Source organism: Diabrotica virgifera, chromosome 4 (genome assembly GCF_917563875.1).
Source record: "Diabrotica virgifera virgifera chromosome 4, PGI_DIABVI_V3a".
Taxonomy (NCBI): domain Eukaryota; kingdom Metazoa; phylum Arthropoda; class Insecta; order Coleoptera; family Chrysomelidae; genus Diabrotica; species Diabrotica virgifera.
This window is the reverse complement of record NC_065446.1, coordinates 100,797,129-100,821,499: the sequence shown is the minus strand read 5'-3', so window position 1 is coordinate 100,821,499 and position 24,371 is coordinate 100,797,129. Positions and strand designations below refer to the sequence as shown.

Sequence of the window (24,371 nt, the reverse complement as noted above, 5' to 3'; positions counted from 1 at the left end):
AGCCTTTCATGTTTTTAAGCTTAATTCTGTTAATTTACTGTTTTTTAGTGGAGAAGCCAAATGGGTACATTTAGGCGACTTTGGTATTTCTTCAGATAAAGACGAGGCTGATCCACAAGATTTTAAAATACTGAAGAGTATACCTCATCCCAACTATACGCAGTCAATAAAATATAATGATATTGCACTTATACAACTAGAGAATTACGTTCTTCGTTCTCCATTTGTCTATCCAGCTTGTTTACAATCTAAAAGATTTAGTCATGGTAAGTATTTTTGTCGAGTATCTTTTTTTGTATAGGTAGCTAAAACGAACAATCTAAGAGAGCTATATACAACCACTAAACGTTTTGCAAAAAAGAATTACAATAACAGTGACAAACCACTAAAAGGTAAACAAGGATCGATGCTTACAACAACAGAAGATCAACCCCGAAAGGGGCAAGAGTACTACAGAGAACTTATAACAGAAGAAAAAAATGAGCTGTGTTTGCAACAGGATAATGGCGTAGAGCCGGATGAAAACTACCTAAAGGTAAATGTGGAGACACCTTCAAAGACAGAAATCACTGAAGCAATCCAACACCTGAGGAACAAGAGAGTAGCGGGAAATAATGATATCCCAACAGAATTGTGAAAAGCTGGACAGAGGGAGCTAATAGCACCACTATTAGGAGATATTTGGGTTGAAGAACCTCCGCCAGACCAGAAAATTAAATAATGGGATTCTAATCAACTAATCAAGCGATCCAAAAAATGTGGTGTATAAGTATGCGAAAGTATGCACTAAGTTGGAAGAAAAACTACTAGTCCTAAAACCATCGAACATAGATGAAACATGGAAAAACATAAAAGATAGTATCTTAACAACAGCAGAGGAGACGATAGTACTAATGGAAGACAATAAAAGAAAGGATTGGTACGATGAAGAATACGAGCAAGCTAGTAAAGACAAGGACAAAGCAAGACACAGGTGGGTGGCCACAGGGAAACAAGATCTCCTACACTATAAAGAGAAGAAGAAAGAGTCAGACAAATGTTGCAGAACTAAAAAGAAGAAACGGATTGAAGACTTACTGCTGGAACTCGAAGCTAATAGTAATGATAATGCAAGATTATATAAACACATAAAATCACAGAATAAGAAAAAGATACCGGCAAATATTGGAAAAAAGGAATGGGAAACACACTATAGAGAATTGTTCAAAAGTAAAGGCGATGCTGAAAATGCACAAAATGAAGAACAAACAGAAAATAGCAAGGGAGAACAATCAGAGCCTCCCTCATACAGCGAAGTAGTGACGACTATAAACAGATTAAAGACAAGGAAAGCAGCAGGACCAGATGACATTATAAATGACTTCTTCAAGAAAGGGGGAGAGGAACTAGCCCACAGAATCCACAAGCTGATAGAACGAATATGGGAAGAAGAACGCATGCCGAACGATTGGAATTGCGGTCTGATAACACCAATCCCTAAAAAAGGCGACAAGACGAAATGAACTAAATACAGGGGAATCACGACATTAAATACAATGTACAAAATATTAACTAATTTGATCAGACAAAGAATAGAAAAAGAAACGAGAACAAAAATAGGTGAATACCAACATGGATTCAGAGAAGGTAAGTCAACAATAGATGCAATACACATTGTAACGCAAATCGTCGAAAAAAGTTACGAGCACGGAATGGATCTACATATACTGTTTATTGACTACAAGCAAGCCTTTGACAGTGTAATAAGAGAGGAGCTAATTACGGATATGAATCAACTAGGCATTCAAGAAAAACTAGTAAGTCTCACGAAAATGACGATGAAGGAATCCAAGGCACGAATCTTAACAAGGGAAGGCCCGTCAAATGAAGTACAAATGGAGGTAGGTGTCAGCCAGGGAGACTCCCTGCCAACAACATTATTTAACATTGCCATAGAGGGGGCAGTAAGAGTAGCCAAAATTATGGGAACGATTGTCGAATCTTCAGCCCAACTGATAGCGTATGCAGACGATATTGCACTGGTTACTAGAGATTTAAAAACCATGCAGAATATAATATTAATACTAGATAAAGAAGCAAAGAAGAGAGGGCTAGTAATAAACCAAAGCAAAACGAAATACCTCAAGTGTTCAAGAGAGAATACGAACATCAATACAAGAGTACACCGTTTCAAATACTTGGGAGTTATGGTGAATGGCAGAAATGATTGAACGGATGAAATAAATGAACGCATCCTACTGGGTAATAAAACCTACTGGAACTACCAACAATTCTTGAAAGAAAAGCACATTAGTAAGACAACTAAATTAAAAATTTACAAGACTGCAATCAGGCCAGTGATCACCTATAGTGCAGAGACGATGTGCCTAACACAAAAAGATGAAATGAGGTTAGAAATCTTAGAGAGAAAGATAGTTCGACGAATAATGGGACCGGTGAGGATAAGTTTAGGCGAATTTAGAAGACTATCTAATGAAGAAATTAAAGAAGTCATCCAGGGTGAAGACACAATCAAGTTCGTGAAGGCGCAAAGGCTCAGGTGGCTGGGAGACGCAGAAAGAGCTAACCCAGACTCTACGCTAAAGCGAATAACTGGCTGGAGACCAACAACAAAGAGACCAAAGGGAAGACCCAAAACAAGATGGAGAGATCAAGTCTTAGGAGAGATAAAGAAGCTGAGAATCTACAATCGGAAGGAGCTCTGTAAGGACCGGAAAGAATGGAGGAAAATTGTAGATAGGGCCAAGTCACACACGCTGCTATAATAATAAAAAACAACAGCGGACTGATTCTCTGCAACAAATGAATCAGAGAGCCCAAAAGGCGACAAACACTCCGCCAGGAGTGAATAAGCCATGATGATGATGATAAGTATGCGAAAACTGGAGAGAAATAACGATGTTATGTAATAAACAAGCAGGTTTCAGGATTGGAATATCCTGTATCCGACCAATTTTCAACGGCAAGAATTATTATAAGAGCAAATTAAAAAGAAGAATGCAGCCTTGATAGTGACTTTTATAGATTTTGCTAAATGTTAATGCTATAAAACATATAGTCCTACGGAAAATCTCGTCAAAATAATCAAAATTATAATAGAAAAAATGAAAGATTACCCATGAACGAACATAAAAAAACACGCTGTATTTTCCTGTCACCGTGACACAAAAAAAAATTGGCAAGTACATTTAATAATTATATAAAGTGTTCTTATAATACCGGTACTGGTTCATTATTTTCTTCTTCTTTTTTAAGTACCGTGTCCAAATTTTAGGCGTGGGTAGCTTCCATGATAATTTGCCGATATCCCTCTCGACCTCGCGCGGCATGTAATAGTTGATCTACTGATAAGCCAGTCCATTGACGAAGGTTTCGGAGCCATGAATATATCTTCCTACCAATTCCTCTTTTCCGTCGATCTTTCCGTTGAGTATTTACTGCAGCATCCAGTATCTGCTACCTCTCATTATATGCCAGAGATATTCAAGTTTTCTTTGCTTTTATCATCTTGATTAAGTAACCTTCGCCTTGACTACTCTGTTCAAGACTTCTCTGTTTGAAATGCGTTGAACCCAAGATATTCTGAGCATTCATAATCCAGGTTTCACATCCATATAGTAATACAGGATACACATAACATTTCAGGAACTTGATTTTGAGAAATAAGAAAGAAATATAATATTGCAACAGTCTTCTTTCTCGAAACCATTGTACCATCCTATTTTATCTCTTCCAATTGTTTCGAGCTTTCGACTCGTGCCTCAGTTGATATATTTTTCTATTTTCTCTCCTTTTACCTATGATCTGAACCTGGGTAATGCCAAAGATACTTTTACACATCCAAAATGTTCCAAGAAACTGTCTCTGTGGATTATGATTCTGTCATTTTAATTTCCTGTCAAAATGAGCTCCTAATTATTTGAAAGAGCTTTTATACCGTTATTCTTATAGACAAGGCGAAAACGGCGGGTCCGTTGAGAAAAATATTCCCATGAGATTTTTTGTATAATCACATTCGTGAGACATCCCAGAATAAGGTTTAAGAAGTCGCCAACGTGAAAAGTGGTTCAATTTTTCTTAACAATTTTTTTATCAAATTGCCAAAATCGTTATTTTTGGCTCGGGCAAATTTTTTTTAGGTTTTTTGGACCATTCTAGACAAAAAAGGTTTCTTATAATTTTTCTCTAAAGTTGATCTTTTTCGAGTTATAAGCAATTTAAAATTTGAAAAACGCGAAGATAACCCTTTTTAAGACTTAATAACTCGGTTAAAAATTATTATTATGAATGTTAGAAAGCGACTAAATCAAAATTTAAAGCCTCCGCTACATGATCCTGAAGAAATCTGTGTTATAAATTTATTACTAAGCTGTTATTTTTAATTAATAACAATGGGGTCAATGGGCGGTTAGATCGTATTGACGCGGCTGTAAATGTGAGTGCAAGTAAGATGCACAATTTGACTGCCGGAATGGCATCTCTCTCGCACTCAGCATTTACGGTCGCCTAACACGTGCATGGTGCTCATTATTATTACTTATAAATAACAGCTTAGTAATAAAATAATGACAAAAATTTCTTCAGCATCTTGTAGGGGGGGCATTAAACTTTGATTTAGTCACTTTCTGACTTTCATAATAACAACTCTTAACTGAGTTATTAAGCCTTGAAAATCGCCATTTTTCGTTTTTTCTTCAATTTTAAATTGTTTATAACTCGAATATGACCAACTTTAAAGAAAAATTTTAAGAGACCTTTTTTATCTAGAATGGCCCAAAAAACCTAAAAAAATTGTCTGGCCAAAAACATTGATTTTTGCAATTTGATTAAAAAAAATTGTTAAAAAAAATTTGGACCACTTTTCACGTGGGCGACTTCTTGAACCTTATTCTGGGATGTCTCACGAATGTGATTATGCAAAAAAATCTTATGGAAATATTTTTCCCAACCAACCCGCCGTTTTCGTCTTGTCTACATTGAGCTGTCCTTATATATTATCTCTTTGCTCTTATCAACTATAAACAATGCGTACTATATAATATTACCCTCTATCTCTTGTAGAACGAAATATGATAGCTTCTGGTTGGGGCAAAATAGAATATTCTGGAGAAAGTAGTAACTTTTTCCTACAAGATAATTTAAAAGAAATCAGAACAAAAGAATGCAACAATTCTTACAACGATGCCAAGGGTTCCTATCTTCCAAAGGGTATTAACGGTAATATGATGATATGTGTTAAAGGAGAAGTAGGAGAAGATACATGTCAAGTAAGTAGTTCAATTATTAATTTTTTTTGTAAGTTCCTTTTTCTTCTTCTTCTTCTTTTGGCATCATAACCCTAGATGGGTCTTTGCCTGTCTGTCTTTCCATTCGGATCTCTCTTGTGCCTTTCTTCTCCATACGTCATCCAACCATCTCGTCCTGGACCTTCCTTTTTTTCGCCTTCCTATCGGCTTCCATTGTTATATTTTTTTTGTTGTTTTTGCGTCGTCTTGCCTCTGAACATGTCCCACACTCAAAGAAAAAGGTACGTAATATCAATAAAAACGTTAGTTCAGACAACAAACGCAATAGGTATTTAAAATTTGTCCAATTCTTGGTTTTATTGGAACAGCAAAGCGATGTTCATCAATTCAATATTTTAGTTAGTTGAGCCAATGTATTACGTTTATTGAATGGATGAACATTCATTATGTATACCATAATATCACTTTATTGATATTACGAACTCTGTTCATTGAGTCAACGAACATTATTCATTGAAACAACAACGTCGTTAATTGACCGACGAAGACTATTCGTTGTGTCAATAACAGTGTTATTTCTCCTAACGTATTTCGTTTATTTCTACAATTATTTCCGTTTATCCTTACAATCAATTCCGTTCATTCCCACAATAAATACGGTTATTCTTACAAGCAAATCTATTAATTCTTACAATCAGTTTCGTTCATTCCTACTATGAACGTATTTTATATTAATAATTACTGAATGCATTAGCCCAATGTATGATATTGATTAATAATAATTTTTTAAATCCCCCTTTTTTGTCCTAAACCTAATGGACTTTACACTGTGTGATTTTTCATAATATGAGAAATCATATCATGATTTCACTTACTTATACAGTGCGCTGGAATAAGTGTTACACTTGCCACCTTATTAACTTATTTATTTTTAGCACATAAGCAAAACGCTGGGACAGGTCGATTTTTAAAATAATCAAAGTATATTATAACATCAATGTTTCGAATTTTACACGATCCCTCTTCAGGTGACAGGCATAACTTTGATTTTTTTAAATGGGAAAGTACATCATGTGACAGCTCATTTAAAAACGTTTGAAATAGTGATTTCAAAAATGTATAACACTTTAATCCTATTTGAGAGCGCAGGTGCAAAATTTCCATCGAATTCTTTTTAAACGCATTCATTTTTTTAGAATCCTGAGAAAACTAATAAGTATTTTTGAAAAATTTAAACGCAGAATAAAATATTACATTATTACCGAGGGCTGAAAGTCCCTTAGAATAAACAATTTTTTTTTTTTTTTGAATGGTATATTTGAAATTAAAAATCATAATAAATTTTCTCTTTTTCACCCCTGTGACATATTAAAATAATCATCATTATAGAAGTTCTCAGGGACTTCAGATCCTCTATAATACTGTAATATTTTATACTGCGTTTAAATTTTCAAAAATACTAATTAGTTTTCTCAGGATTCGAAAAAAAATTAAAAAGAATTCGACCGAAATTTCACGATAATAGACACACGAAAACTTCCTTATACTACGGACTACACTTGGAAACAAAATGAAATTATTATTCGGCACTTCGGCAGAGGTAACAGCATTGTTTAACAAAGAATTATTTTTTAAACAATGGTAACACAGAGAAGTTAGGGGTATCACGATAAGGAAAAGGAGTTACATTTCAACTGGTCAAGCAAAACATTTATTTTCTCAACAACTACGTTTATTGTCACCATGAACGCATTGATTGTGGTTACTAAACGCAGTAGTAGATTGATTCATGCATTCGTTGTCACAACAATCAGTTTACATCTATACAATAATCACATATTACTCTATATTAACAACATTTGTACATTGTTTCAATGAAATCTGTACGTTGTCACGATAAACCAAGGTAATTGCATGTCATCTACGAAATCATGAAAGTGAGTTGCTGCCAGAAATAACATTATTTATTAAATATACGAAACTAAGTTATTGGCTGAATAAATTGAATGTTATTGATTAATGTACCCTAGTTATTTTCACAATTATTATTCAATCATTGTGACAGTAACCAAATACATTAGTCAATGTCTAAAAGTTCGTTGAAACAGAAAATTAAGTTGTTGTTACGACGAAATACTATTCAATAATCACTGTTAATCAATATTACGAACTAAATTTTTTTGAGTGCAGCCATGACAGTCTTTGACTTTTCACAAATTGTATAATATCGTAACGTTCATTCAATTCATTAACTTCGTTGTTTCTCCTGATTCTCCATGTGAATGTCCTGAGTTAAGCTTCATCCCTTTTCGTTATTACCCAGGTTCCACAATCATAGGTTACTATTTTTTTCGACATTTCTTCCTTTTACCAAACTGCTAATGTCAAGCGGCATATTCTTTCTTTTAGTCTTTCACCACTTCCCTTAAACATGTCAGATAGTATACCACTTTATTTTGCCCTTTTGTTATTTTTTATATCTCTTATTATTTCTTCAATAATCTTCATGACAAATCTCATTTCCCTCTAGTTTCTCTTGTTGGTCTGTTTTTAACCTAGGAGTAAACCTTCTTTGTTTCTGCAATACTTTGTATTATTCTTTTTAGTTTTCCTGGACTTCTTAACTTCTTGGTATAAATTTTTTGCTTCTTCGTTTATGTAGGCATCAATCTTTAAAATTGTTATTAAAAAATTTGGATATCTTGATAAAAGATAAATAGACCAGGAAGGATCTGTTTTTAGGTGAATGTGAGAGGTGGCATTCGGATTTTTGCGGATAAAGTTAGGTGATAACTTCGTTAATAACTTATGCTCCTTCTCAAATATGCCAGGAACATTAATAAAAAAAATAGAATATCTAAAAATTTCAAAAAATTTCGTTTTTTTTTCATTTTTTTTTGCTTATAACTTTAAAACAGTTCATTTTGGAACAAAGTCGTGTAGGAATAAAACAAAGATAATTAAATTTTCTATCAGATACGATTGGTTAAAAATGTCTTAATTTAACACCCTTGCTGCAAAATAGCAATAAATATAAAATAAGGGGGCAAAACAAGCCTGTCCTTATTCAATATTTTTCCATCACTTAAGGTTACACTTGGAACCTTCCTAATTCTCTTAGAAAATTTTTGTAATGTGCTAAAACCGTCCACCAAATTTCATTAAAATTGACTTACTAGATTTTGCATAATAATTTTGCAATCCAAACCTTTTTTAAAAATCGGATTATTTAAGCAGCCTCAGCAATGTTTTAAAGTTATAAACAATTTTTTGGCTTATAAACAAATTAGTGCTGTGTCCAGGAGTGGGTGCTACGGGCTCTTTTATTTAGATGGACTTACACAAGTTTTTGATGTATTTTGACCCGTAGAACACGAATTTTTTGGGTAACAGTTGATCCGGATGTCGATAAGATTGTTATAAACAAAGAACTTGAGGAATTACATAACATCGATTTTTCGCAAAATAAAACATTTTTTTTTGTATTTCTTGGGTAATTCTAAGCAAAAAATGTTCCTACAAGTTTTTTCGTAGGATGCATAGTTTTCGAGATAAACGCGGTGGAACATTAAAAAAATCGAAAAATTGCAATTTTTGAACGAGAGTAAATTTTGATTAAAAAATAAAATAGCAAATCTGCTGACAGCAGTTGAAAGTTTTAGTCAAATTAAACGGGTTTTAATTATTTGCATTGCTAAAAATTAATTTTTTTATTGTTAAACAAAGCTATTTGTTTATAAGCCAAAAAATTGTTTATAATTTTAAAACATTGCTGAGGCCCTTTAAATAATCCAATTTTAATTCTGTAAAGAGTATTAGATAGGTAGAGCACCTCTTGATATGTACAAAAATTAGCCAACTTCTAAATGGTCTGCTTTTTGTTCAGAAAGCTTTAAAAAATTTGAACTTTTTTAAAAACATTTATATTGCATATTTATTATGCAAAATCTATTAGGTCGATTTTAATGAAATTTGGTAGAACATTTAAGTAAGTTATAAGAATTTTCTAAGCGAATTACTAACGTTCTAAGTGCTACCAAAGTGGTTAAGAAACATTGAATAACAACAGGCGTATTTTGCCCCCTTATTTTGTATTTATTGCTATATTGCAGAAAAGGTAATACCTTAAGTTATTTTTGACCAGTCGTATATCATACAAAATTCAATTATCTTTATGTTATTTCTTCACGACTTTGTACCAAAACGAACCGTTTTAAAGTTATAAGCAAAGAAAGCAGAAAAAAATCGATGTTTTTCGAAATTCTTAAATATTTTAATTTTTTTATTAATGCTCCGGGCATATTTGAGGAAGAGCATAAGTCAATTATTATTACTGAAGGTGTCACCTAACGTTATCTGCAAACATCCGAATGCCACCTCTCACATCCAAAAATACACGTTTTTTTGTTCTGGTCTAAAAATCGGAGAAGACTAGGTAGGATTCACAGCGGGGGAAGCATGCTTATATTACATTTACACGGCCGAACAACTAATAGAAAAAAGAACGGCCAAAAATGGATCCGTCCATCTGACTTTCGTAGATCTTAAGAAGTCATATGAGTCGATGCCTAGAACCAAGCTATGGGAAGCAATGGAAGACATCGAAGTTCCACGAAGATTATTAAAAGCAGTAAATGCACTCTATAAGAATAACACAGTAGCTATCAAAACGGGCAATAGAATATATATATATATATATATATATATATATATATATATATATATTTGTACAAATATTTTCGACCGTACTGTGTTAAATAGTGATTTTTTGAATAACGACAATTCGGTCAGATGAAATAAAACTCTATTTGTTCTAGGTCTCAATATTTCGTCACTATTTGGTGACTTCTTCAGGAGAAAACTGTAAATTTATTAAGATTAGATATGGACAAAAGACAAAACATTTCATTACTTACAACTATAAGAGTGATAATTTAAATTCGTTTAACATATTATATTGAACATTGACTTGAGAAATGACTGATGTTATTTTGACATATATTTGGGAGTTATGGTAACTGCAATATATTTTATGTTAATAGAATGTTGTCTAATATTGAAAAAAAAAATTTTTAGTGAATACGTCAAAGTAAACAAGAGAAAGTATTTGCGAAATTTTAAGGTGGAAAGGTAATAGTAGACAAATGAAAAAGGACTTGAAGTATTTTAAATTGACTATAAATTGTAATCGATGGTACGTAATGAGTTAGTGTAAGACTGGTATTCAGAACTTGAATAAAAATAAGGTAGATTCATTGTTAGTAGATTAATTGAGTAATTTGTTTGTATTTTTTAAATTTTGGGAAAGAATGTTATGAATTACTTAGAATATTACAGTAGATATTACTCAAATGGTTAGTGTCAATCTTATAATTAATTGATTCTGGAGTTTATTAACAACGCGTCACTCAACATAAAAGTGACTGCAACATCAGAAAAAACTGTTGTGCCTTAGTAGATCACCACTTAAATAAAGGACATAAATTTGATTTTAATAATGTAAAAATTTTGGAACAAGTTGACAACTATAAAAAACGACTCTTCCTTGAGATGGTACATATTACTCTTCGTGAGAGTGCCATTTTTGGCATTCGTTTACTTCCCATTCTCTCGATGTGCCCCAAGTATCGTATTATCTGTGCTTTGATCGTCGTCGTGATCGTTGGCTCTTGATATAGTTCTTCCAATTCTTTATTGGTTCTTCTTCTCCACTGACCTTATATTTTCACACCTCCATATATTGCTCTTTGCATTTTTCTCTCCCATCTTTCTAAAAGGTCTGTTTCTGACTTTTTGAGCACCCATATTTCGCATGTGTATGATACTGTAGGTCTGATAACAGTCTTATAAATTCTTATTTTTGTTTTTCTTGATACGTATTTGGATTTCAATAATGTGCGTAATGCTCCATATTTTTTATTTCCTTTAGCTATTCTTGCCTTTATCTCCCCTTCTTCATGACCATTTTCATCTATTTTGGCTCCCAGGTAAATAATTTCTTTGGCTCTTTTGAACGAGTATGTTTTTTCTCCATCTATTTGTACTATGATGTTATTCTCTTTTTCTTTTTGGATCTCTCCCATTATCATATACTTTGTCTTTTCTTCATTTATTTTAAGTCCGAATTTTTTGGCTTCTGTTATTATGTTTTTCATTAACTTTTGTAGTTCTTTTTTGCTTGTTGCTAATAGCGCCAGATCATCTGCAAATGCGTTTATTCCATATCACCCTTATTCCATATACCTTATAAATATCGTTTCTTCCATGTTTATTCTGCTTTTCCTGATTATTCCTTCCAATGTTAGATTGAATGCCGTTGTTGATAGTGGGTCTCCTTGTCGTAATCCTTCATTGGTTTCAAACTTTTTGGATGTATACCCTTTCCAAGCTATTTCGTTTGTTGTGTTTTCCATCGTCATCTGTATCATCTTGACAATTTTACTTGGTATCCCCAATTCTTTCATCAGTTCGTACATCTGCTGTCTATTTACTCTGTCGTAAGCCTGCTTAAAGTCTATGAACAAAGCATATTATAGTACTGTTGTATGTTCGTAACAAGTAGTCTGTATTTCTTTTAAGGCAAATATTTGGTCAGTCGTTAATCTGTTGTTTCTAACACCTGCCTGGTATTCTCCCAGTATTTTTTCCGAATATTGACTTAGCCTTTTTCTTATACTTAGTGCCAAGATTTTGTAAACTATTTCTAATAGTGCGATGCCTCTGTAGTTTTCGCATAGCATTCTATCACCTTTTTATGTATAGGGCATATCCTTGCTATGGTCCACTCTTCTGGCATTTTTTCTACTTCCCATATTCTTTTTATCAGGTCATATATCTCTCTCTGTAATCTTTTCCCTCCTGATTTTATCATTTCGGCCGATATTTCTGTTATTCCTGGGCTTTTGTTATTTTTCAAGCTCTTTATTTCGTTCTTTATTTCTTGTTCTGTGGGTATTTCTATTGCTATCTGATCATCTTCAATTTCATGGTTTGTTTCCTTTTGTATTTTGCTCTTATTTAGCAGTTCTGTGAAATAGTTTTGCCAGTTTTCCATTATTTTTTCCGGCTCATTTAGCAACAGCCCTTTATCATCTCTCATATATGGGTTGTTTTTTTGATATCCTCTTTCCATTTTTTTTGCTTCCTGGTACAATGATCTTATTTCTTTTTTTTTTGAAATTTTTCTTCTATTTCTTTCAGTTTGTTCTCGTTGTATTTTCTCTTTTTGCTTCTACATTTTCTCTTCATGATTTTTCTCAATTCTCTGTATTCTTCTCTAGTGCTTTCTTCGTCATTTGTGAGATTTTTGAGTCTTAAATTTCTTATTGCTTCTGCTACTTCTTGACATTCTTCATTATACCAATCTTTTGTTTTGTGTCTTCTTTTGGTTTTCGCTAGGATTGCTTTACTTGTGTTCAAGATTGCTTCTTTGATATTTTCCCATTGCTTGTCTGGGTTTGACGTTTCTTGTTCCCTGATTAGTCTGTTGGTTATTCCCTGTTCATACTTCTTCTGTGTGTTGTTATCTTTTAGTAGTCCTATGTTGAATTGTTTTCCAATTTTTTCTTTCGTTTTATTGTTTTTCTTTATGTTATGCTCGATTTTGTATTCTGCTCTCACCAAGTAGTGGTCAGAGTTACAGTCCGCCCCTCTCATGCTCTTTATATTTATTACATTGTTTGCATGTTTCTTCTCTATTAAAATATGGTCTATCTGATTTACTGTCTTTTTATCAGGGGAAATCCACGTTCCTTTATATATATCTTTTCGGCGTAATTGTGTGCTTCTTATCACCATTTGCCTTTCTGTTGCAAAGCCTATTATTCTTTGGCCATTATCATTCGACACCTCATGCTTACTATATTTCCCTATTATGTGTTCGTATATATTCTCTCTTCCGACTTTGGCGTTGCAGTCTCCCATTATTATTTTGATGTCAAACCCTGGTAATTTATCACAGTCTTTTTCCAATTGCTCGTAGAATTCATCTTTTTCTTCTTCTGTGGCATCTTCAATCGGTGCGTGTACATTTATTATACTTATGTTTCGTTTGTCCCCTTTTAATCTTATTGTGCATAATCTATCTGATATTGGTTGGAATGCCATTACTCTTTCCTTCCATTTTCGCTGTATTATAAAACCTGTTCCTAACTTTCTGGTTTCTCCCCGGCTTTTAAAAAATACCACGTCTTCTATTTCTACTATTTCTGTCTCCAATTGTTTTGTCTCTTGTAAAGCTATTATTTCTACATTATATCTTTTAATTTATCTAATTAATTCTTTGAGTTTTCCTGTTTCGTATGTGCCTCTTACATTCCATGTACCCAAGTTAACTTTAGTTTTCTTTTTGTTATTTTTGCTTATTGCCTTGTCCATTGCCTGCGTCGTTTCCGTCTTCTTTATCTCTGTTGCAAACTGTATCTTGTCATTTTTCGGCTTTTCTTTTTTATTGCTGTCTTGATTTGTCTTATTTCCATAGTTCGTAATCCTTTTCTTTGCATTTTTAGTCGTCATTTGTTTCCTTTCATTGCTATTGCTTAGTTTTTTGCTTTGGTTTCTACCACCAACGTTTGGTTCATTCCATCCCAGCGCCATATTTCATGATCGGCATATATTTTCTTATACCCTACTTTCACTTTTCTCCCTTCCTTTCTTAGTTCTTGCGCTTTTTGTCTGACACGTTTCTGTACACTTCTGTCCTTCTTTGATAGGTCATCGTTGATATAAACTAGACCTTCTTCGCGATTTCTCAATTTGGTTTTGTTTCGCATGATTTTTCTTTTATCTACTTCCTTTTCAAGCTCAACCAAACAAACTTTTTCTCCTAACTTCAAAGCCTTCTCTATTTGTACATCTACTTCTAATTCTATCTGCAGAAAATTTTTCATTGCATGTTTTAGGATATCTGGGCCATTTGTGTCTATGTTCAAACCATGTATAATTATATTTTTCCGCCTTTTTTGATTTTCTAAACTTTCAAGCCGTTCTTCTATTTGATAAACTGCCTGTTTTAGTTTCGTGTTTTCTTCCCTTAATGTTATATTCTCCTGTCGTAGCTCTCTTATTTCTTCTCTATATTCTTTCTGCTCTCTACGCATCTCGCTAAGTTCTCTTGATTGTTCCTCGATTTTTATATAATTGTATAATATTACAAAACCCTATATTTTGAGAAAGAAGACATCGAGGACAATCGAAAAATGTAAAAACATACAGGGTGTTCCATTTAAAAAAACATAAGTTTGTGTCACCCTGTCAATACGGGTGAACCTGTATATATCTGAAAATATTTTTATATTATGGTCCTATCTGTACCTCAACTTTTATGTTAATAACTTTTTTTCGTATCTCTTACGACAAACGAGTAATTGGACTTTGTCACACTAATGCCCCACCCTGTATACTAGATAAATATCCAATCTGTCAAATTATTTTATAAAAGTTGTTTGTACTTTTAGGGGAATTCAGGTGGTCCACTTCAAGTAAAAAATAGGTATAAAGATGTTTTGGATACAGGTTTCACGATAATTGGAATCACATCATTTGATAAATCATGTGGTGATAATAAGAGTCCAGCAGTATACACAAGAGTTTCATATTACCTAGACTGGATTGAAAGCATTGTGTGGCCTAATGAATACCAAAATGCGCACCCAACATCCAGACCAAAGTAGAAGAGTTAGAAAACATTTTGTGCTGCTTAAAATATTTATGTGCTCTGCTGTAGTGATAAGTTAAAAGTTAGTGATAAGTAAAAATTTATTCATTTAAATACTTTTTCTTTTATTTCTTCTTCTACTTCTTCCTGCTTTCTTAATATGCTCGCGCCTGTTTCATCTTCGGCTGCCTCCTCATCGGATATCCAGGTTGTCACTACATCTCTTCCTTGGCCTTCCCATACTCCTTCTGCCGTTTGGTGATCTGTCTCGTGCTATCTTTATCAGTCTTCCTTCTCCCATTCTGCTTATCTGGCTATATCATTCTTTTTTTTTCAAATTGAAAACAAATTTAACAGTCTCAAATGCAGAATTCACAACTCAATAAAATTAAAATGGTATATAATATATATACTAAGCGAGTCTTCTACAACTGTCGCCGCTTCTCGCATCCTAATTTCCAGCGATTTCTGTCGAGGCAATCTTCAGTTTTTAAGTCTCTGGCGGTCATTGCATCTTCGATATCTTCTCTCCAGGATCGTCTTGGTCTACCTCGTTTTCTTCTTGTGGGTGGAGTCCATTTTTCTATTTTTTTCGGCCATCTATTTTCAGGCATTCTCTGAAGGTGTCCATACCAGTTAAGTCTTTTGGCTTCGGTTATGTCTATTATATCTAGATCGATTTCCATTTGTCTCCTAATATCTTCGTTTCTCACCCTATCAAGTCTAGTGAGTCGGCAACATCGTCTCCAATAGTTCATTTCCATCGCCTTGATTTTTGACTTGTTTCTTTGGTTGATTTCCCAGAGTTCAGCGCCGTACAACCCAATACTTTCTATTATTGTTTTATTATTAATTAATTATTATTTATAATATTATTATATTATATTATTATATTATAATATATTATTTATAATTAAAATGGTAAATAGTTATTTAAATCTGAGACTCTTCGTGTTAAAAGTTCTTTCTAGTACATCCTTAATCTGCGAATTTTACAATTTATAAGACCGCAGACGACGAATATAGAAAACAAAAAGGACTCCTTGCAATCACATTCTATTTTCACTCCCAATGGGAAATTCAATGACTTTTGAAGTTCCCCTTAAATTGATGGTTGAGCTGTTTTTCGATTCAGAGGAGTGCATGCTAGCGCTGTTGAGGAAGCCTGAAATGGTGGAAACAGCTGTCCAGCGATTATGCAACCCTCTGAATCGAAAAACAAGCAAAACCATCTATTTACTTTTCTATCTTTACTCAGATTTGAGTAGTAGAAGTCGACATTGAAAAAGAAGAACAACAAACAACTCCATATAGCAACTTACAACATCCGTTCCATGGCAAAAGACGAAAAACCCTACGAACTAGAAGAGGAATTAGGGAATATGAATTGGGATATAATGGGACTATCAGAAGTTAAAAGAAGAGGTGAAGGGTATGTGGACTTACATTCAGGCAACAGGCTCTATTATAAAGGCAATGAAGACTATACATACGGTGGAGTAGGTTTCTTAATCAAAAAGAAGAGAAAATCACAAATTCAAATAATTGACAGCATCTCAGACAGGGTTACATACATGATTTTAAAACTAAATCCAAAAACCAAATTAAAGATTGTGCAAGTTTATGCTCCAACTGAAAAGGCAACTGATGAAGAAATAAATACTTTTTACGAAGATCTTAAAAAAGCTATAGACACCAACAGAGAATCCAAAATAATAATAATGGGAGATTTTAACGCCAAAATTGGAAGTAAGATTGAAGACTCTGAAAGCAAGATTGGAAATTTTGGATTCGGCACAAGAAACACAAGGGGAGAAAAACTTATGGAATTTCTGGAACAAGAAAACATGTATATTATGAATACCTTCTACAAAAAGAAACCTAACAGAAAGTGGACATGGGTTGCACCTAACGGAACCACCAAAAATGAAATAGACTATTTTCTCTCAAACAACAAAAGAATATTCGAAGACGTAACAACAATAAACAACGTAACAACGGGTAGTGACCATCGTATAGTTAGAGCAAAAATAAATATTAACATGAAAGAAGAGAGGAAAAGAATATTTAAAAAAACAACGCGAATAGATGCCTTTAAAGTAAAAACAAATGAAGAGCAATTCCGAGAGGTCTTAGCGGATAAGTTCAAATATGATCCTTCACATAATCAAGATGAAATTGACGAAATTAACAAAAACATCAATAAGAACCTTCTCGAAGCCGGACTACAGGTCGCAAAGAAAACAAGTACTAAAGAAGACAAAATAAGCAACGAAACTAAACAACTGATGACGGAAAGACGACAACTACTAACGCAAAACAAACGCCATACTCAAGAATACATAGAACTTAATAAAACAATTAGAAAAGAACTAAAACGCGACTTACAAAAATGGAACGAGAACTTAATAGAGCGAGTCATTGAAAACAACAGAGGCTTAAAATGTCTAAGACCCGCATTGGGTGTTCAAAAAATCATTAAAATTAAAGACGCCAATAGTAAGGAAGAGAAGGACAAATATAAAATAACAAAAATAGTCTAAGACTTCTACAAAAGCTTGTACAGCTCGCAAAGCCAGCCTAATGAATCAACAAAGGAGAACGTCAAAAGAAAAATAAAAAACGTGGGATCAGAAGTACTACCAAATATAAAGGGATTCGAAATAGAAAGAGCTTTAAAAGAACTAAAAAATATTAAAGCTCCAGGACAGGACGGTATAATTGCCGAGCTCTTGAAAACAAGCAAGACAGTAACAATCCCTATACTAACAGAGCTATTTAATAAATGTCTCCATAATAGCAAGATCCCTAAAGACTGGAACGAAAGTCTAGTAATACTTTTACACAAAAAAGGGGACAAATGTGACCTACAGAATTACAGACCGATATCGTTGCTCAGTCAAGTATACAAACTATTCATGAGAATTATTAACAACCGGTTGACCTACAAAATGGACAATTACCAACCAGTGGAACAGGCTGGCTTCCGCAAAGGATATAGTACATCAGACCATCTGCTGACAATGAGAACATTGATAGAGAAGGCAAATGAATACCAACTACCCGTATTTCTTGCCTTCGTAGACTATGAAAAGGCGTTTGATAGTATCGAGATGTGGGCCATAGAACAAGCTATTAATAATTGTAGAATAGATTCGAGATATAGACAACAAATACATAATATATATGAAAATGCAACTATGATAGTACAACTAGACGAAAATACAAATCCCATCCCTATTAAGAGAGGCGTGAGACAAGGAGACGTAATATCGCCAAAGCTTTTCAACCTAGCACTAGAAGACGTCTTCAAAACGACAAATTGGTCAACCTATGGCATTAACGTTAATGGCAAGAAGCTAAATCACCTCAGATTCGCTGACGACATTGTGATTATAGCGAGCTCATTCGAGGAACTGCAAATTATGATAGAGGAACTCGCAGGCAGCTCCCAATACGTCGGTCTAAAAATGAACATGAAGAAAACAAAAATAATGACAAACACAGATGACCCCAGACGCATAACTATAAATGGCAGTGAGATAGAAAAAGTCCAGGAATATATCTACCTAGGCCAAATCCTGAAACTTGACAAAGAAAACCAAAGTGCGGAAATTAATAGGAGAGCAAGACTAGCATGGGCAGGATTTGGAAAACTTGGTTGGATACTTAAGAACCGCAAAATACATCAATATTTGAGGACCAAAGTGTTCAACCAGTGCATCCTTCCTATCATGACATATGGGTGTCAAACCTGGACCCTAACCAAGGCAAATATGAATAAACTAGCTACAACAGAAAGAGCTATGGAAAGAGCAATGTTAGGTATACGACTGTCAGATAAAAAGAGGAGCGACTGGGTAAGATCAAAAACAAAAGTCGAGGACATAACAACAAAAGTTGCCAAACTTAAATGGAGCTTTGCAGGCCACACTGTTAGACAAAAAGACCAACGTTGGAATGCCACGATACAACATTGGAGACCTTACCAAAGTAAACGACCGAGAGGAAGACCACAGATGAGATGGGTTGATGATATTAAAAGAGTAGCCGGAACGAATTGGAAATATGTTGCTCAGGATAGAGACCGATGGAAGGAGTTGGGAGAGGCCTATGTCCAAACGTGGACGATAGAAGGCTAAGAAGAAGAAGAGTAGTAGAAAGTTCCTCTTCTGTCCTTTTCCTAGACGAACGAAAACAGAATGTGATTGCAAGGAGTCCTTTTTGTTTTCTATATTCGTCGTCTGCGGTCTTATAAATTGTAAAAGTGGCAGATTATGGATGTACCAGAGAGAACTTTCAACACGAAGAGTCTCAGATTTAAATAACTATTTACCATTTTAACTTTATTGAGTGGTGAATTCTGCATTTGAGACTTTTCAATTTGTTAAGATTACATAATGATTAGATTACATAATGGTGACAAAAAGATACCGTAATGCCGTGAAATCTACTAAAACTTACCCTGGAACTGATATCGGTTCGGATCATAATCCAGTAGTATCTGTGTTAGAAGCTAGACCAAAGAAAATGAGAAAAACCATCATCCCAACGTTGGACTTGAGTCAGCTTAAAAGTGAACACCGACGACAAACAGTGCGCGAAGAAATCAACACCGACCTCAGTGTAGCAGAAAACCAAATCCGCAGAACAGACAACATAGATGAAAAACTGAAGTATATAAACACTATAATAAGAACTACGGGAAAGAAACACCTAACCAAATCTCCAAAGAAACATAAGGTGTGGATGACACCAGACATACTAGAACTAATGGATGAAAGACGCAAATTGAAGAATAATTCAGAAAAATACAGAGAGGTTGATAAGAACATAAAGCAAATAATAAAGAAGGCCAAAGAATCATGGATTACAGAACAATGTGTAGAAATGGAAGACTATGAAAGAAAGTATGACACATTCAATATACATAAAAAAGTAAAAGAACTTACAGGAACCCAAAGAAGATATCAAATAAGTTTGCTTAAGGACAAAGACGGAAATATTATTGTAGACTTAACAGAAAAAATTAATAGATGGAGTGAATACATAAGAGAATTGTTTGAGGACAACAGAAATAACATTGACAAGGTAAATGGTGAAACGGGACCTGAAATCCTAAAATGTGAAGTAGAAATGGCACTTAGAAATTCCAAAATTGGAAAGGCAAATGGACCCGATGAGGTTCCTACTGAATTACTAAAGCTCTTGAATGATGAATCAATAGGTATAATATTGCACTTATTTAACACAGTATACAATACTGGTATTATACCTCAAGAGTGGCTGCTGTCTACATTCGTTACACTGCCAAAGAAATCCAATGCAAAAGAATGTTCAGAACATCGAACAATATCTTTAATGAGCCATCTACTAAAGATATTTCTAAAAATTATCCACAACCGAGTTTATCAAAAGTTGGAGTCAGATATTAGTAATACACAGATGGGGTTCAGAAAAGGACTAGGTACTCGAGAAGCTCTCTTCGGTTTGAATGTTCTTACACAAAGATGCCTAGACGTTAATCAAGAAGTACATGTATGTTTTATCGATTTTGAAAAAGCGTTTGATAGAGTACGCCACGATAGGCTAAGAGACATTCTTGAAAGAAAAGACATAGATAATAAAGATCTGCGAATAATTCTCAACTTATATTGGAATCAGAAAGCTAACATCAAAATAGAAAACGAGATATCAAAAGCAATAGAAATACGTAGAGAAGTAAGACAGGGATGCATTTTGTCACCACTGCTATTTAATGTATATAGTGGAAGCATCTGTCAGGAAGCCCTTTTGCAAGCAAATTAAGGAATCGTAATCAATGGAGAGGTTGTAAATAATATTCGATACGCAGACGACACTGTACTAGTTGCAAGAACAGTAGAAGAATTACAACGATTACTTACAAACATAAATATTGCTTGCAACAATTATGGCATAAACATTAATATCAAAAAAACCAAGTATATGGTCTTCAGTAAAATCATGACACAACCAGCACATATTAGTATAAACGGCATTCAAATTGAAAAAGTATCAAGTTATAAATACTTGGGAACTTTAGTAAACGAAACTGGAGACCAAAACAATGAAATAAAAAGACGTATCGAAATTGCCAGGGCCACCTTCATAAATATGAGAAAATTCTTCTGCAACAGAGATATAAGCATCCCTCTACGATTAAGAATGCTAAGTGGCTACGTATTTAACACGCTATTATACGGTGTAGAGGCCTGGACTCTCAAACAGAACAACATAAAAAATATTGAAAGTTTCGAGATGTGGTGCTACCGTCGAATGCTGAAGATAAGTTGGGTTGAAAGAATCACAAATCTTGAAGTAATACGAAGGATAGGAAGAGACCCAGAAATTTTATTAACGATAAAACGAAGAAAACTCGAGTATTTGGGTCACCTGATGAGAGGTCATAAATACGCATTACTTCAAAATATAATGCAAGGAAAAATAGAAGGAAAAGGGAATCCAGGCCGTAGAAGAATGTCGTGGATGCGGAATTTGAGAGAGTGGTTTGGCTGCACCACTAATGAACTTTTTAGGTCAGCTGTAAACAAAGTCAGGGTAGCCTTGATGATTTCCAATCTCCGATAGGAGTGGCACAAGAAGAAGAAGAAGAATTTGTTAAGAGATATCGCTGTATTGCGTCCCAATGGGAAATTCAACGATTTTTAAGTTCCCCGCAAATTGATGGTTGAGCTGTTTTTCGATTCAGAGAAGTGCATGCTAGCGCTGTTGAGGAAGCCTGAAATGGTGGAAATAGCTGTCCAGCGATTATGCAACCCTCTGAATCGAGAAACAAGCAAAACCATATATTTAATTTTTTTTTATTTTCAGTTTCTAGTCATTTATGTTCTCTATATTACAGCTTTGCCAGAGGTCTGTGCTACGTTGTCTGTCCCATAATGATTTTGCTGTGATATCTCAGACTATTTTCATTTCACACATTTCCATCAGTCTTTTTGGCCTTGTGATGTCAGGTCTTGTTTCCGCAGTGTAAGTCCTAAATGACCTAACTGCTGTCCTATAAATTTTGGTCTTTCTCTCCGTAGATGTGTGTTGCGCCATATACAGGGTGTAACATAAATACAAGTCTTAAATTAAATCACATATTCTGGGACCAAAAATAGTTCGAATGAACCTAACTTACCTTAGTACAAATATGCACATAAAAAAAGTTACAGCCCTTTGAAGTTACAAAATGAAAATCGATTTTTTCGAATATATCGAAAACTATTAGTGATGTATTATTAAAAATGGACATGTGGCATTCTTATGGCAGGAGCATCTTAAAGAAAAATTATATTGAAATTTTGTGCACCCCATAAAAATTTTATGGGTGTTTTGTTCCCTTAAACCCCCCCCCCCAATCTTTTGTGTACGTTCCAATTAAATTATTTTTGTGGTACGATTAGTTGAATTAAATATTTTTAAAACTTTTTTGACTCCCAGTATTTCTTCTATAAGGCAGTTTTTATCGAGTTGCAGCTTCTTTTTAATATGTTTACATAAAAATTTTTATCTGGGAGACTTCAAATCTAGGAGACTTCAATAGCAGAGTTGGACGGGAATTGAACAACAAAGTGGTAGGAGCACACGGTGAAAATACCAGAAACGATAATGGAACCAGATTAATATCAACATGCACACAAAATAACTTAAAAATATTAAATGGATTTTATTCACACCGTGATATACATAAGTACACCTGGATGCAACAGACCAGAAACCTGAAATCTATAATAGATTATAGCGTTGTAAGACAGAGAAGTACAATTAAAATACAAGATGTGCGAGCAGCCAGAGGGCCATCATGTGGCACCGATCATCACCTGCTAAAAGTTAAGGCGGTACTCCCAAACAGATATGAAAAAGAAAAAGAGCACATCGAGGCAAATCAGTTAATAAAACAAGTACGGTACAATCTATACAGTCTAAACCATGAGAGTGTAAAGCTATTGTATAAAAAACGTTTAGACGAAAAATTAGAAAGTGGTAGTTTTGAAAATACCGAAGAACACTACGAACACATCAAAAAGTCCATTCATTTGGCAGCAGAAGAAGCACTGGGGAAATTTGACGAAAACCATAAAGGAATAAAACCGTACTGGTGGGATGAAGAAGTAGAAAAGGAAATTACAGATAAACGTCGGAAATACCAAACGTTCCTATCAACAAAAACAGACAACGATAAAATGATTTACAAAGAAGCCCAAGCCAAAGTAAGAAAGAAGATAACTCAAAAAAAGAACGAATCATGGGAAAAGAACTGCCAAAAAATCAACACTTACATAGGAGGTAGAAGAAGTACAGAGAGTTGGAGATTAATTAAAAATATGAGAACTAATAAGAAAAAAGACGTTATATCACCATAACAAACTGAAAAATGGGAAGAATATTTCAAAAAATTACTAACAGAACAAAGACCAGAATTTGTTAACATAGAAGAGAACACGATAGGTATACATATAAATTCATCACCATTACAAATAAGTAAATCAGAGATGGAAGAAATAACCAAATCCCTGAAAAATGGAAAATCCCCTGGTCCTGGTGACATCCCTGCAGAATTAGTGAAAGCCGGCACAGACAAACTCCAAGAACAGCTAAGAAAACTCTTCCAAGATTGCTTAAATGGTGCCGAATTACCAAAAGAATGGAAATTATCTATCATGTCAACAATCCACAAAAAGGGCAGCAAGGATCAATGTGAAAATTACAGAGGAATTGCGGTAAACAGCACAATAAGTAGGATGTATGGGAAACTTATTAAGAACAAGATAGAAAATGACTATAGAGATTACGAAGCAGAGGAGCAAGCTGGCTTTAGAGCTGGGCGGTCCACAGTAGACCACCTGTACTCTATTACGCAAGTTATTGAGAAAAAAACAGCCGTCAATAAAGAAGTTCACCTGGTATACGTAGACTTACAAAAAGCATATGACAGTGTGCCCCTCAGGAAACTATGGTCGACCCTACATCAAACCAACATTAAACATGGTCTTATCAAAGCAATCCAAAGTCTGTATAATGGAACGACTGCAAAAATTAAAACTGGATTAAGGATGTCTGAGGGATTTAAGGTCACGAAAGGATTGAAGCAGGTGGTGTGAGTTTTTATTCAATCTCACCCCACCGTGGCAAAAATGGTTTAATTATTACCTTTTGCCTAATTGGACATAGGTGAATATTTTAGGACCACACCCGTATGTCCCGTCCTTCGATATAAACAAAATAGTGAACTTTTAGGAGAACTGGTTCTAAGATTTAATTTGGTCTGGTTTTAAAGGTGCTAATTAATACGATAGAAAGGGTTGTGTATTAGCGATAAATAAGGGTATCCGGCGAACAAAACATTTATTAACAAAAAAAAAACAACGAATTTAACAAATAAGCGGCTTAACGATAAATGATATTCTTAATAGCGAACGAGAGAGAGTAAGAGTCTTTTTAAT

The 24,371-nt window shown here is 34.2% G+C and overlaps 1 protein-coding gene across 1 annotated transcript in view; it reads left to right on the top strand.

Moving 5' to 3' along the window:
- LOC114330250 (venom protease-like) overlaps positions 1 to 15,015 on the top strand; it is a 56,088-nt gene extending 41,073 nt beyond the window's left edge. Inside the window, exons 5-7 of the mRNA XM_028279574.2 lie at positions 49 to 266; positions 5,062 to 5,267; positions 14,702 to 15,015. Coding sequence (XP_028135375.1) covers positions 49 to 266; positions 5,062 to 5,267; positions 14,702 to 14,917 — 640 coding nt within the window. The 3' untranslated portion in view covers positions 14,918 to 15,015. The remainder of the gene's footprint in view (positions 1 to 48; positions 267 to 5,061; positions 5,268 to 14,701) is intronic.
- Positions 15,016 to 24,371: the final 9,356 nt, after the last annotated feature.